At 36.9% G+C, this 17,001-nt stretch overlaps 1 protein-coding gene across 1 annotated transcript in view; it reads right to left on the bottom strand.

The window, feature by feature from the left end:
* The window catches only part of GABRG3 (gamma-aminobutyric acid type A receptor subunit gamma3), a 630,845-nt gene that overhangs the window by 13,463 nt on the left and 600,381 nt on the right, over positions 1 to 17,001 (bottom strand). Inside the window, exons 6-7 of the mRNA XM_067755811.1 lie at positions 16,248 to 16,385; positions 7,112 to 7,264 (exon numbers count right to left, since the gene is read on the bottom strand). Coding sequence (XP_067611912.1) covers positions 7,112 to 7,264; positions 16,248 to 16,385 — 291 coding nt within the window. The remainder of the gene's footprint in view (positions 1 to 7,111; positions 7,265 to 16,247; positions 16,386 to 17,001) is intronic.

Here is a 17,001-nt window from a genome sequence, read left to right as displayed (position 1 = left end):
CATAAACAGCTTGAGTAGGTGTACAAGATAATGAACAAGAAGTCAACGGCTTCAGCCTTGCTCTTGGCTTTTCAACATTTGGTCATATAAAGTTACCTTGTTTAAAATGAGTTTCTTTAATCAATTCAGTGAAAATAGGATGCCAGGCTCTCCATGTTGTAGGTGAGCAAGTTGTGAAACTTTTTGTAAAAATGATTTGTAAATTTGAAAAGTCTACACTGTTGACAGGTATTTTTATGAAAGAAGATTTCACAATAAATATATGTCCAATTTAATTTTTTAAAAAAGTGTTGACCATGTCATCTCTACAGAATTTATAAGTAGGTATTTTTCAGTAAAATTGGGTATTTTTACCTAACTTCTTCAAAACTTTTTTCTCATGTTTTGGAACACCAGGTGCAGTTATGTTATACATCTTCATACTGTCTCAAAGATCACTGAGGCTCTGTTCATTTTAAATATATTGGTTCCCTCTTTTCTTCTGATTAGTTAAATTTTATATGATGGTTTTCAATTATACATGACATTTTTCCCCTGCCATTTTTCAATCTGCTCTTAAGCTCATCTAGTGATTTTTTTTCAATTCGACTATTATACATTTAACTCTAGAATTTCTTTTTTAATATACTACATCAGCTATTATCCATCTGGTCATCTGGTAATTCATTATTTTATTTTAAATCCTTGAATATTTGTAATCATACATGCTTTTACAGATAGTTTCCTGTAATTGATATTTAATCTCATAGCGTTGTGGTCAGAAAAGATACTTGATACAATTTCAATTTTCTTAAATTTACCAAGGCTTGATTTGTGACCCAAGATATGATCTATCTTGGAGAATGTTCCATGAGCAATTCAGAAAAATGTATATTCTGTTGTGTTTGATCAAATGTCCTATCTGTTGATTCAACATCAGAGTTGCATTTTTTTTACATCTTTATTGGAGTGTAATTGCTTTACAATGGTGTGTTAGTTTCTGCTTTATAACAAAGTGAACCACTTATACATATGTTCCCATATATCTTCCCTCTTGCGTCTCGCTCCCTCCCACCCTCTTTATCCTACCACTCTAGGTAATCACAAAGCACAGAGCTAATCTCCCTGTGCTATGCGGCTGCTTCCCACTAGCTATTTTATGTTTCGTAGTGTACGTTTGGGAGTGTATTTTACGTTTGGCCTGCAGTTTTCTTTCTTTGTGACGTCCTTGTCTGCTTTTGGTATCAGGGTGATGGTGGCTTCGTAGAATGAGTCTGGGAGTGTTCCACCCTCTGCTATATTTTGGAAGAGTTTGACAAGGATAGGTGTCAGCTCCTCTCTAAATGTTTCAAAGTGCCTGTGAAGCCATCTGGTCCTGGACTTTTGTTTGTTGGAAGATTTTTAATCAAAGTTTCAATGTCAGTGCCTGTGGTTGTTCTGTTAATATTTTCTATTTCTTCCTGATTCAGCGTTTGCAGGTTGTGCAACTCTAAGAATTTGTTCATTTCTTCCAGGTTGTCTATTTTATTGGCGTAGAGTTGTTTGTAGTAATCTTTCATCTTTTGTATTTCTGCAGTGTCAGTTTTTACTTCTCCATTTTCGTTTATAATTCTATTGATTTGAGTCATTTCCCTTTTTTGCTTGATGAGTTTGGCTAATGGTTTATCAGTTTTATCTTCGCAAATAACCAGGTTTTAGTTTTATTGATCTTTGCTATCGTTTTCTTCATTTCTTTTTCATGTATTTCTCATCTGATCTTTATGATTTCTTTCCTTCTGCTAACTTTGGGGTTCTTTTGTTCTTCTTTTTCTAATTGCTTTAGGTGCAAGATTAGGTTGTTTAACCTCTTCAATAAGTGGTGCTGGGAAAACTGGACAGGTACATGTAGAAGTATGAGATTAGATCACTCCCTAACAGCATGCAGAAAAATAAGCTCAAAATGGATTAAAGACCTAAATGTACGGCCAGAAACTTTCAAACTCTTAGAGGAAAACATACACAGAAGACTCACTAAGTCACAGCAAGATCCTTTTTGACCCATCTCCTAGAGAAATGGAAATAAAAACAAAATAAATGGGATCTAATGAAACTTCAAAGCTTTTGCACAGCAAAGGAAACCATAAACAAGACCAAAAGACATCCCTCAGAATGGGAGAAAATATTTGTCAATGAAGCAACTGACAAAGGATTAATTTCCAATATTTACAAGCAGCTCATGCAGCTCAATAACAAAAAAAAAAAAAAACCAAACAACCCAATCCAAAAATGGGCAGAAGACCTAAATAGACATTTCTCCAAAGAAGATATACAGGTTGCCTACAAACACATGAAAGAATGCTCAACATCATTAATCATTAGAGAAATGCAAATCAAAACTAAAATGAGATATCATCTCACACCAGTCAGAATGGCCATCATCAAAAAATCTAGAAACAATAACTGCTGGAGAGGGTGTGGAGAAAAGGGGACACTCTTGCACTGTTGGTGGGAATGTAAATTGGTACAGGCACTATGGAGAACAGTATGGAGGTTCCTTAAAAAACTACAAATAGAACTGCCATATGACCCAGGAATCCCACTACTGGGCATATACCCTGAGAAAACCATAATTCAAAAAGATCATGTACCAAAATGTTCGCTGCAGCTCTATTTACAATAGCCAGGAGATGGAAACAACCTAAGTGCCCATTGTCGATGGATAAAGATGTGCCACACAATGGAATGCAATGGAATATTACTCAGCTATAAAAAGAAACGAAATTGAGCTATTTGTAATGAGGTGGCTAGACCTAGAGTCTGTCATACAGAGTGAAGTAAGTCAGAAAGAGAAAGACAAGTACCGTATGCTAACACATATATATGGAATTTAAGGGAAAAAATGTGAAGAACATAGGGGTAAGACAGGAATAAAGACACAGACCTACTTGAGAACGGCCTTGAGGATATGGGGAGGGGGAAGGGTGAGATGTAACAAAGCGCGAGAGAGGCATAGACGTATATACACTACCAAACGTAAGATAGAGAGCTAGTGGGAAGCAGCCAAATAGCACAGGGAGATCAGCTCAGTGCTTGGTGACAGCTTGGAGGGGTGGGATAGGGAGGGTGGGAGGGAGGGAGACGCAAAAGGGAAGAGATATGGCTACATACGTATATGTATAACTGACTCACTTTGTTATAAAGCAGAAACTAACACACCATTGTTAAGCAATTATAGCCCAATAAACATGTTAAAAAAAATACAAGAAAGCCTTGCCTAAATGAAAAAAAAAATTAGGTTGTTTATTCGAGATGTTTCCTGTTTCTTAAATTAGGATTCTATTGCTATAAATTTCCCAATTACAACTGCTTTTGCTGCATCCCATAGGTTATGGTTCATTTTGTCTCCATTTTCATTTGTTTCTAGGTATTTTTTTATTTCCTCTTAGATTTCTTCAGTGATCACCTCGTTATTAAGTAGTGTATTATTTAGCCTCCATGTGTTTGTATTTTTTACAGATCTTTTCCTGTAATTGATAGCTAGTCTCATGGCGTTGTGGTCAGAAAAGATAATTGATACCACTTCAATTTTCTTAAATTTACCAAGGCTTGATTTGTGACCCAAGATATGATCTATCCTGGAGAATGTTCCATGAGCAATTCAGAAAAATGTATATTCTGTTGTGTTTCATCGAATGTCCTATAAATATCAAATCCATCTTGTTTAATGTATCATTTAAAGCTTGTGTTTCCTTATTTATTTTCATTTTGGATGATCGGTCCTTTGGTGAAAGTAGGGTGTAAGTCCCCTACTATGAATGTGTTACTGTTGATTTCCCCTTTTATGACTGTTAGTATTTGCCTTATGTGTTTAGGTGCTCCTAATTTGGATACATAAATATTTACAATTGTAATATCTTCTTCTTGGATAGATCCCTTGATCATTATGTAGTGTCCGTCTTCGTCTCTTGTAATAGTCTTTATTATAAAGTCTATTTTGTCTGATATGAGAATTGTTACTCCAGCTTTCTTTTGGTTTCCACTAGCATGTCTCTAGGTCTGTTATGGGTATCTTGTAGACAGCATATACATGGGTTTCTTTTTGTATCCATTCAGCCACTCTGTGTCTTTTGGTGGGAGCATTTAAACCATATAAATAAGGTCATTATCGATATGTATTATCGATATGTATGTTCCTATTCTTATTTCTTAATTGTTTTGTGTTTGTTATTGTAGGTCTTTTCCTTGCCTTGTGTTTCTTGCCTAGAGAAGATTCTTTAGCATTTGTTGTAAAGCTTGTTTGGTGGTTTTGAACTCAGTTTTTGCTTGTGTGTAAATGTTTTAATTTCTCCATCAAATCTGAATGATACCCTTGCTGGGTAATCTTGGTTGTAGGATTTTCTCCTTCATCACTTTAAATATGTCCTGCCAGTCCCTTCTGGCTTGCAGAGTTTCTGCTGAAAGGTCAGCTCTTAACCTTATGGGGATTCCCTTGTGTGTTATTTTTCCCTTGCTGCTTTTAATATGTTTTCTTTGTATTTAATTTTGACAGTTTGATTACTATGTGTTTTGGCGTGTTTCTCCTTGGATTTATCCTGTATGGGACTCTGTGCTTCCTGGACCTGATTAACTATTTCCTTTCCCATATTAGGGAAGTTTTCAACTATAATCTCTTCAAATATTTTCTCAGTTCCTTTCTTTTTCTCTTCTTCTTCTGGAACACCTACAATTTGAATATCGGTTTGTTTAATGTTGTCCCAGAGGTCTCTGAGACTGTTCTCAGTTCTTTTCTTTCACTTTATTCTGCTCTGCAGTAGTTATTTCCACTACGTTATCGTCCAGGTCACTTTTCCGTTCTTCTGCCACAGTTTTTCTGCTATTGATCCCTTCTAGAGTATTTTTAATTTCACTTATTGTGTTCTTCATCGTTGCTTGCTTTCTCTTTAGTTCTTCTAGGTCCTTGTTAAATGATTCTTGCATTTTTTTTCTATCCTATTTCCAAGATTTTTGATCATCTTTACTATCATTATTATAAATTCCTTTTCAGGTAGACTGCCTATTTCCTCTTCATTTGTTAGGTGTAGTGGGATTTTATCTTTCTCCTTCATCTGCTGTGTATTTTTCTGTCTTCTCATTTTGCTTATCTCACTGTGTTTGGGGTCTCCGTTTTGCTGGAGGCAGGTTCATAGTTCCCATTCTTTTTGATGTCTGTCCCCAGTAGCTAAAGTTGGTCCAGTGGATTGTGTAGGCTTACTGGTGGAGGGGAGTGGTGCCTGTGTTCCGGTGGATGAGGCTGGATTTTGTCTCCTGCCTCTTCGGCAGGTCCAGACTTTTCCCCGGACTCCCTCCCGGCTAGCCGTAGTGCAGTAACCTCCTCATGCTGTGTTCACGCCACCAGTCCTCTCCCTGCCCTCCGACTGAAGCCCGAGCCTCAGTTCCCAGCCCCGCCAGCCCTGGCGGTTGAGCAGAAAAGCCTCTCGGGCTGTGCTCTCCTCTGCGGCTCCGAAGCTATCCCCCGCTGCCACCTGCAGTCTCCACCCGCAAAGGGGCTTCTAGTGTGTGGAAACCTTTCCTCCTTCAACGCTCCCTCCCACTGGTGCAGGTCCCGTCCTTATTCTTTTGGCTCTGTTTATTCTTTTTTCTTTTGCCCTACCCAGGTACGTGGGGACTTTCTTGCCTTTTGGGAGGTCTGAGGTCTTCTGCCAGCGTTCAGTGGGTGTTCTATATGAGCAGTTCCACATGTAGATGTATTTCTGTTGTATCTCTGGGGAGGAATGTTATCTCTGCATGTTACTCTTCCGCCATCTTCCGCCTCTCTTCCCAGAGTTGCATTTTGATGTTGACTTTTTTCCTTGATCAAGAGTCACATTTACTTAATTCTTAGAATGTCTATTAATTTTTTACTGTATACACAATATTGTAGATGATACCTCATAAAGAGCATTGACAGTTATTTTTTTTTTAAAGAATGTTGAATGCTTTCTTATAATTGATTTAATGCTGGTGCTTTTGATCTTGTCATAGAATGATTTAAGCTTTATCTAAAGTAGGCACAACCATTCTGGTGTCAACCAAATATCCTGGTGTTAATGACATTTCTCCACTCTTCTGGTCTGTAACTCTATTAATGGCAAACACTGTGTATTTCTGGTATATTTATCCTCTTAATACTACAATGGTGACACTTTTTTTTTTTTTTTTTTTCTGTACGCGGGTCTCTCACTGTTGTGGCCTCTCCCTTTGCGGAGCACAGGCTCCGGACACACAGGCCCAGCGGCCATGGCTCACGGGCCCTGTGGCTCCACGGAATATGAGATCTTCCTGGACCAGGGCACGAACCCACGTCCCCTGCATCGGCAGGTGGGCTCTCAACCACCTGTGCCACCAGGGAAGCCCCTACAATGGCCACACTTTGATAGGACTTTCATAGTCTCAAGTTGTTAGCCACTTATTGAAGGCATGCTCACTATGACACCCTAATATGTAATTGTAAGGTCATAACCTCAAGAAAAGTTACAAAATTTGTGTTATGCTTTTGCCAGCTGATTTACTAATTCTTTCATGTATTTTCTGTTCAGCATGCAAAACTAATATTGGCAGAGGATACTAAAGGCTAATTTTGTTCAAAAAGTACTTTGTTGTTAAACAATGATTTTTAAAAGCCAACAGAAAATGTTCAATGTAATATAGAAGACTGTAAATATTTTAAAATTTAAGTAGTTCCCTCTTTTCTGAAAGAAATTTGAGGGGAACCTTTATATGCTACACTGCCTGTGTTAATAAAATATGGAAAGGCAAAATTCCTATCATTAAAAAAAATATATACAACATGTTGCACAATCACAATCTTAAAACCACCGAAATTTAATGTTTTCTTAAGAGGACTTTGGTTGCCAGAAAAAAATTCATGAGAAGAATTTTTAGGTTATAGATAGGTAAAATAATATAGATAAAAAGTTTAACCTCAAATTTTAAGTGGCACACATGGAATTCTACAGTCAGGAAGAACAGTCTAAATTATCTACCTAAAAACAAGCATGAATCAAGTAGCCTTCAAATTAGATCAGTTACATTTGAGCTAGGCTTTTTATTGAAAATATTTTTATGAATACTTCTATGTTAAACAAAATGGTAGCAAAGATTTTTTGAAACTCACCTAATGCTGTTCTTGCTGGTGTAGCATCTTTTTTGATCCAAAATGATACCCAGGATAAAACCACAGTCAGTATACAAGGAATGTATGTTTGAATAGTGAAGTATCCCATTCTTCTACTCAATTCAAAATATATAGTCATGACAACATAATCACCTGTAATAAAACATTGTCAAAATTAACTTTCTTGTGTTAAAATAATTCAAAGAAATAAATTATTAAAACATTTTGTTAAATGAATAATGGATAAATATATTCAAGTACAACATTCATCAAACTGGGGAGTCAAAATTCTGGGGCTCTTAATTTTTATCATATCCGTGGTCCTATGAGGCATTTTACTGTAAAAGGCACAAAAAGATATGTATTAATTAGAAGTGATAGATATGCACATTTATTCCACAGGAGATCATTATCTAATGTTCAGCTGTATGTTGCATGCTTAAAATCAAGGATAACAAATCAACCCTCAAGTAAATCCATTTTCATTTTGCTTTCTTAACAGTAACAGATGTACACATAAACTTTCAAATCTAAACTCCTGTAACAAATTTATATTTCTATTTTTTAGTATGAATTGCATCTTGCTACCACTGTAAATTTTCAAAACTTTATTATGGTCTAGTTGTGACCCAGGGTAAGCCACCCCAAAATGTGTCTAAATAGCATATTGATTATTTTGAATTAAAGTAACTTAAGAAATGCCAACATAAGAGGGACACTCTGACTCTCCTCTCTGTATCTGAAAGCAGAAAAAAAAATCTCTCATGTGAAAGGGGCACTCCCCGCACCTAGAGGTAGGACTTCCTTATCACAAAGAAGCCTGTATAAAAAAACCTTGTCCCGTGTCAATTTTACAATTAGTCCAGCCACAAGAACTCAAGGGGGGATGATGGGGAATTACTCCGTCCCCAACAGTCTACACCGTTCTGCATGAAATGCCCCTTGCACCTATATTCTTTGCACTCCTGGTCTCCCCAGGTCCTCTGATTTGCCAAGATCTTTCCTCAATTGCTGCTGCATCCCTTCCCTACTGCCTAAGATGCTTTTCTTTTCCTATCACTTGCATCCAGATAGTTACAAGTCAACTTTGAAGCGCAGCTTAGAAATCATTTAGCCTGCCAGGAAGCGTTCCTTATCTGTTCCTAACAACTGCAATAAAGTTATTTCTATAATTACCTATAAAAACAATGTTGTCTTAAGAACAATAAATTAGTTGGGTTATAGAATATATGTCTTGTTTATCAATGTTACTTGGTAAGCAATCAACTGGTAATTGTTTAATGAAAAGATCACCATGAAAGTCCCATTTTTACTTAAAAATATTGATAGGGAGACCATATTAAGCCAGTATAAAATTATACCTCTCATTAAATTAGAATATTTATTGAGGAATGTGGTGTTCTGTTTTAGCAATATTCAGGATGGCTGATAGAACATCAATTATTGAGATCATTTTTCCAAGAAACATTTAAATATTTTAGCAATTCCAGTATAAAGGAATCCGAATGATTAACCTGGAGCAATAAATAAAACCCACAAATATAGTTTTCTAAGTAATATGAAAGTCAAGTTACATCATTTCCTTGGGAAATTTTATTGAATTATGTGTGATATTTAAATGTTTATGAATTTACAGAAAACAGTAGACAGAAAAGCAAAACCTAATAAATCACCCTAACTGTTACGAACACACCCAAGTGGAATATACAAAGAGTTGAATAATTTCTTCAACCACCATTGTCATTTCCTAAGATAAACAGTAGGACAACTCCAGAGTAGGCACATAATTCATTTTAGCAAATACATCCTCTTTGGCCTAACCTGAGGTGAACAGGTACCCCAAATCTTGGGTTCAGAATACCCCTTTGCCTAACTCAGAGGTCTGCCTGAACGTCCCACTGTCAGGTGTGAAAGTAGGAAGGGACAGTCAAGGACACATTTTGAAGCCAGATTATTTTAAAATAACTTCTTTTTTCTTTCTTTCTTCTTTCTTTCATTCTTTTTTTTTTCTTTGTTCTTTCTTCCTCTTTCATTCTTTCTTTCTTTCTTATTTTTGGCTGTGTTGGGTCTTCATTGCTGCACGGATGCTTTCTCTAGTTGCATGTGGAATCTTCCTTGACCAGGGCTCAAACCCGTGCCTCCTGCATTGGCAGGAGGATTCTTAACTATTGCACCACCAGGGGAAGTCTTGGCTCTTGGTGAGGTTCTGGGACACACCACAGAAACTGGTTCCAGAGAACCCCCTCGTTCCTATTTTCCAGCTCTACTTGGAGAAGCGGGGGCAAGAAGAATTGTGATTTCCGGCTTCACTGGCCCCTACAGGAAGACCAACGAAAAGCCAATATGCTACTCATCCCAAATTGGCTAGGGCAAAAGAAATAAGGAAAAATAGAGATAAAAGAGGGATGAAACCTGCACCAGTGAGAAGGAGCTGTGAAAGAGGAAAGGTTTCCACACCCTAGGAAGCCCCTTCACGGGCGGAGACTGTGGGTAGCGGAAGGCGGAAGGCTCGTAGCCAGGGAGGAGAGTGCAGCATCAGGGGTTCAGAGGGCAAAGCAGATTTCCACACAGAGGATCAGTGACGACCAGTTCTCACCAGCCTGAGAGGCTTGTCTGCACACTCGCCAGAATGGGTGGGGGTGCGAGCTGAGTTTCAGGCTTCGGTCAGATCCCAGGGAAAGGTTTGTGTTGGCTGCATGAACACAGCCTGAAGGGAGCTAATGCAACACTGCTGGCCAGGAGGGAGTCCGGGAAAATGTCTGGAGCTGCTGAAGAATCGTTTTTTTCTTGCTTCTGTTTCCTGGTGTGCAAAGAGAGGGGATTAGGAGTGCCGCTTAAAGGAGATCCAGGCATGGGCGCAAGCCACGGCTATTAACGCACACCTCAGAGACGGGAATGAGATGCTAAGGCTGGTGCTGTACCCACCAAGAAGCTTGTGTGGAAGCACAAGTCACTCTCCACACCTCTTGTCCCAGGAGCCTGTGCAGCCCACCACTGCCAGGGTCCTGTAATACAGGGACCACTTCCCCTGAAGAACACGGCGCACCTCAGGCTGTTGCAATGTCATGCTGGCCTCTGCCGTTGCAGGCTTGCTCCGCTTTCTGTACCTCTCCCGCCACCCGGGTTGAGTGAATCAGAGCCCCCGAATCAGCTGCTACTTAAACCCTGTCCTATCTGAGCGAAGTACAGATGCCTGCCCTCAGGCGACCTCCATGCAGAGTGGATTAAATATCCACAACCAACTTGATGTACCGTGTACCTGTGGAGTACCTGAATAGACAACGTATCATCCCAAATTGACAAGGTGGACTTTGCGAGCAAAGATTTTATATATATATATATTTTTTTTCCTTTATTCTCTTTTGCGAGTACGTATGTGGAGGCTTCTGTGTGTCATTCAGTCGGTATAACTTTGCTTTTAACATTTATCCTAGAGTTCTGTCTGTTTTTTGTTTTTGTATAGTTTTTAGCACTAGTTATCATGGTGGACCTGATTTTTAGTGTGTTTGTTCTTTCTTTTCTTTTTTTATTACTTAAAACATTTATAAAATAATTTTTTATTTTTCAGTCTAGTAACATTTTATTTTACCTTTTTCTTTCTTCTTTCTTTTTTCTCAATTTTATTCTGAACCATGTGGATGACAGGCTCTTGGTACTCCAGCAAGACTTAACGGATGTGCCGTTGAGGTGGGAGAGCCAAGTTCAGGACACTGGCCCACAAGAGACCTCCAAGCTCAACGTAATATAAAAACAGTGAAAATCTCCTACAGATCTCCACCTCAACACAAAGACCCAGCTACACTCAACGACCAGAAAGCTACAGTGCTGGACACCCCATACCAAACAACTAGCAATACAGGAACACAACACCATCGACTAGCAGAGAGGCTGTCTATAACCATAATAATACCATGGACACCACAAAACAAACCACCAGGGCAGACCAGCCAACCAGAAAAACAAGATCCTGCCTCATTCACCAGAACACAGTCACTATCACCTCCACCAGGAAGTCTACACAACCCACTGAACCAAACTTAACCTGAAAAATAATTCACAATAATGATAGTAAAGATGATCGAAAATCTTGTAAATAAAATGGAGAAAATACACGAAACGTTTAACAAGGAAATAGAAGAACCAAAAAGCAAACTGTGATGAACAACACAATAAATGAAATTAAAAATTCTCTAGAAGGGATCAATAGCAAAATAACTGAGGCAGAAACACGGATCAGTCATCTTCAAGATAAAACAGTGTAAATACCACAGATCATAATAAAGAAAAAAGAATGAAAAGAATTGAGGACAGTCTCAGAGACTTCTGGGACATTAAATGCACCAGCATTCGAATTATAGGGGTCACAGAAAAAGAAAAGATAAAGAAAGTTAGAAAATATTTGAAGGGATTACAGTTGAAAACTTCCTTAATATGGGAAAGGAAATAGTTAAGTCCAGGAGCACAGAACGTCCCATTCAGGATAAATCCAAGGAGAAACATGCCAAGACACATATTAATCACACTATCAAAAATTAAAGAAAAAACTTTAAAAGCAGCAAGGGAGAAACAATGAAAAACACACAAAGGTATCCCCTTAAGATTAACAGCTTATCTCTCAGCAGAAACTCTACAAGAAGAGACTGGCAAGACATATTTAAGGTGATGACAAGAGAAAATCTACAACCAAGATTACCCAGCAAAGATCTCATTCAGATTTGCCAGAGGAAAACCTTTATAGACAAGCAAAAGCTAAGAGAATTCAGCACCACCAAAACAGCTTTACAACAGTTGCTAAGAAATGTCTCTAGGCAGGAAACACAAGTGGAGGGAAAGAACTACTATAAAAAACCCAAACAATTAAGAAAATGGTATGAGGAACATACATATCGATAATTACCTTAAATGTAAATGGATTAAATGTTCCAACCAAAAGACACAGAAAGGCAGAATGGATAGAAAAACAAGACCCATATGTATGCTATCAACAAAGGACCCACTTCAGACCTAGGAATACTAAAGAATGAAAGAGAGGGGATGGAAAAAGATATTCCATGCAAATGGAAATCAAAAGGAAGTTGGAGAGGAAATTCTCATGTCAGACAAAATAGACTTTAAGACAAACACTACATAATGATCAAGGGTTCGATCCAAGAATATATAACAATTGTAAATATTTATGTACCTAACATAAGAGCACCTCAATATATAAGGTAAATACTAACAGCCACAAAAGGGGAAATCGACAGTAAAAAATCATAATAGGGGACTTTAACACCCCACTTTCACCAAAGGACAGATCAGTCAAATGAAAATAAATAAGGAAACAGAGGCTTTAATAGATATATTAAACAAGATGGACTTAATTGATAATTTTAGGACATTCCATTAAAAAACAACAGAATACACATTCTTCTCAAGTACTCATGGATCATTCTCCAGGATAGATTGTATCTTGGGTCACAAATCAAGCCGTGGTATATTTAAGAAAAGTGAAATCGTATCAAGTATCTTTTCTGACCACAATGCTCTGAGACTAGATATAAGTTACAGGCAAAAATCTGTAAAAAATACAAACTCATGGAAGCTAAACAAAACACTACACAATAACCAAGAAATAACTGAAGAAATCTAAGAGGAAATCAAAAAGCACATAGAAACAAATCACAATGAAAACAAGACGACCCAGAACTTACCGGATGCAGCAAAATAAGTTCTAAGAAGGAAGTTTATAGCAATACAATCCTACCATAAGAAACAGGAAACATCTCAAATAAACAACCTAACCTTGCACCGAAAGCAATTAGAGAAAGGAGAACAAAAAATCTCCACAGTTAGCAGAAGGAAAGAAATCATAAAGACCTCATCAGAAATAAATGAAAAAGAAATGAAGGAAATGATAGCAAAGATCAATAAAACTAAAAGCTGGTTCTTTGAAAAGATAAACAAAATTGATAAACCATTAGCCATGCTCATGAAGAAAAATAGGAAGGACGCTAGTAAATACAATTAGAAATGAAAAAGAAATAACAACCGACATTGCAGAAATTCAAAGGATCATGAGCGATTACTACAAGCAACTATATGCCAATGAAAAGGACGACCTGGAAGAAATGGACAAATTCTTAGAAAGGCACAACATTCAGAGACTTAACAAGGCAGAAATAGAAAATATGAATAGACCAATCACAAGCACTGAAATTGAAACTGATTAAAAACCTTCCAACAAACAAAATCCCAGGACCAGTTGGCTTTACAGTTGAATTCTATAAAACATTTAGAGAAGTGCTAACACCTATCCTTCTCAAACTCTTCCAAAATATTGCAGAGAGAGAAACACACCTAAACTCATTCTACGAGGCCACCATCACCCTGATACAAAAACCAAAGATGTCACAAAGAAACCTACAGGCCAATACCACTGATGAACGTAGTTGCAAAAATCCTCAACAAAATACTAGCAAACAGAATCCAACAGCACATTAAAAAGATCATACATCATGATCAAGTGGAGTTTATTGCAGGAATGCAAGGAATCTTCTATATATGTAAAGCAATCAATACGAAACACCATATTTATTAACAAAATAGAGAAAAACCATATGATCATCTCTATAGTTGGAGAGAAAGCTTTCAAATAATTCCACACCCATTTATGATAAAAAAAAAACCCTCCAAAAAGTAGGCTTAGAGGGAACTTTCCTCAACAAAGTAAAGGCCATATATGACAAACCCACAGCCAACATCGACCTCAGTGGTGAAAAACTGAAACCATTTCCACTAAGTTAAGGAACAAAACAATGTTGCCCAGTATCATCACTATTATTTAATATAGCTCTGGAAGTTTTCGCCACAGCAATTGGAGAAGAAAAAGAATAAAAGCAATTCAAATCGGAAAAGAAGAGGCAAACTTCTCACTGTTTGCAGATGACATGATACTATACATAGAGAATCCGAAAGATGGTACCAGAAAAGTACTGAGTTAATGAGTTTGGTCAAGTAGCAGGATACAAAATTAGTTCACAGAAATCTCTTGTATTCCTATACACTAATGATGAAATATCTGAAAGTGAAATTAAGAAAAAACTCCCATTTACCCATTTGCTCTACAACAAGAGAAGCCACTACATTGAGAAGCCTGCACACCGATATAAATAGTCCCCACTCTCCACCACTAAGGAAAGCCCATGCACAGCAAGGAAGACCCAACACAACCAAAAGTTAAAAAATTAAAAAAAACTCTCCTAATTTCTTCTGTCTTCCAGGCAATTGAGCCCAACGTAATGTTTATTATGTTGCTGCATCCGTTCCTAGTTTACTCATTAATCTTTTATGTTCATCATGTTTTTCTAGTGAGACTGAAAGCTCCTTGCTCCAGTGAATGTTTTTCATACTTTTCTTAACCCTCAATAGCATAAAAATTACTCCGGCTACTACCTCAACTCCACCAGTCCCTCCATTTGCCACTTCCCTTTCTCTTAGGGTTAATTTTAAAACAAGTTGTGTTCAACCTGCCTTCACCTTTCCTTTTGTTTAACATCATCTTGCTTACAACGGAAAAGGAATATCAGTATCAATGTTTGACATTTAAATGTTAGATCACCCAGTTTGGTTACCCTCTTTTGCTCAGCCTTACACCCCAAAAGTCTGCTAGTTTATTTCAAATTCTCCAGGAATGTAATTACATTATTAATTTAAGTGACTATTTTGGTAAAAACTTCCCCCAAACATGTCCCTTTATGTAGTTTCCAAAGTATATTTATATAATTATGATCTTCCATTCTTTTAACCTTATCAATATTTAATATTTAAACATAAATGTTATTTCTCACCTTTACTATTGTGACATTTGTGAAGTTTTCTTTTCTCTGCCGATCAGTTTTTAAAACCTTTCTCCCTGTGTAAATGTAGCACAGCCATGAGTTTCACAAGCCCAGATTCAAACAACCGTGGATCGAAAATATTTGAAAAATATTTTTTCCAGAAAGTTAAAAAAAGCAAACTTGAATTTGCCTTGCACGGAAAAGGACAATTGAACCTTGAGCAACAGGAGTTAGGGGCACCAACCCTCCATTCAGTTGAAGCTCCATATATACGTGCTCTTCAGTATATATGGTTCTCTGATTCCTTCGCATCTGCGGTTCTGCATATGGGGATTCAACAAACTGGGATTGTGTAGTACTGTATAGTACTTACTACAAGGAAATCCAAATATAAGTGAACATGTGCAGTTTAAACTGTGTTGTTCAAGGGTCAACAATTTACATAGCATTCATATTCTATTTACAACTGTTTAGCATTTACTTTGTATTAGGTATTATAAGTAATTTAGAGATGATTTAAAGTATACAGGAAGATGTAAGTTAAATGCAAATACTATGCCATTTTATGTAATAAGCTTGAGCAACTGGGATTTTGATATCTTTACCTGGAATGACTCACCATGGATATCAAGGGGCAACTATAGTTCTCTATTTAGAATTATATCAAGAATTTAGACTGTTCTTTAAAGATAGTTACACTAATTATTTAAATTTACACTTAACATAGTCATATGAAACAAATTATTGAGTTTTAAAAGCCAATAAATGATTCATATTAACAAATAACTAGATCAGCAGAAAAGCCGACTTGAAACCAATCTAATCCCCAAGACCTGTCAGAAAAAAACTAACTGCAAAATAGTGGACCATAGATTCCTATTGTGGAGATTACCAAAAAACAAACAAAAGCCATAAAACAAAACAAAAAAATGTATTAAAAGACATTAATAAAGCATGTCTCTGTATCTAGTTGTAGAACTTGTAGAACTCTCACACTTAGGAAATTGGTTTATATAAATCTGGTCAGGGATGAGAATCTTAGGTTTATAGACATAATGTCAACATAGTCTCAATTTAAAAATATAAGATAATCTTGTCACCCTTTTCCCAATCCCAGTTAAAATACTAAATATTTTTGAGCTTTGAATCAGCTGTTTTGCCTCAAATGTCATTTAAGAATCATGCTGATCCGAATGTAATTATTTTAAACATACACAGGAAGAAATCTGCATGAAAGGGAAAGGTATGCCTAAGTCATCAGTGGGAAAATGTCGGATTTGTTTTTGAGAACTACACTTCTGTAAGTTAACTACTACCTGCAGATGTTTTCACAATTTCTGTGGTGTTTCTGAGGCCCATGAAGTCAAACTGATAAAGCCGCCAGGATTTCTGATCAGCTGCCTCAACCGAATTTTTTCTCCATCTATAAATCATTTCTTCTTTGGGGTAGCCATCTGAAAATGCAGAAAAAATAACACTTGAAAGATGTAGGTTTGTAAAGCATTAATGTCGAAATTATAATGCTGATCATTTAATAGGAGCTGAAATTTTAGTCCATGGGCAAAGGTCACCTAACCCAGAAGGTTTCTACTGCAGATCTTCACAATCAGCAAGATATTCCAAGCCACAAGTGTTTCCATCATCTGTATGGACACAACACATATCTTTCACTGTGGAAGGCTTGATTATAGATGACGTTCAAAGAATGCACATGAAAGTACTGGTCAGAGTCTCACTAGCTCCTAAACACCAGGATCTAACAACCTGGCCCACACTCACCAGACCTTCCACCTTTTTCCTGAACTTTTTTCAGATCTCAGGAAAGGTGATTTTACTTTTTTCTTATAAACTTTTATTATAAATAGCTTTTATTATTTCCAACATATTTATTTTTTTATTATTGAAGTGTAGTTGTACAATATGTCATGTGTACAGTATAATGGGTCACAATTTTTTAAAGATTATAAACTACATTTATAGTTATAAGATACTGGCTATATTTCCTGTGCTGTACAATATATCCTTGTAACTTTTACAAAACAGTTTACACGTTTTGATTCCCTAACTTCT

This window comes from Pseudorca crassidens, chromosome 1 (assembly GCF_039906515.1).
Source record: "Pseudorca crassidens isolate mPseCra1 chromosome 1, mPseCra1.hap1, whole genome shotgun sequence".
In the NCBI taxonomy this organism is placed as follows: domain Eukaryota; kingdom Metazoa; phylum Chordata; class Mammalia; order Artiodactyla; family Delphinidae; genus Pseudorca; species Pseudorca crassidens.
This window is presented reverse-complemented; position numbering and strand designations above follow the sequence as displayed.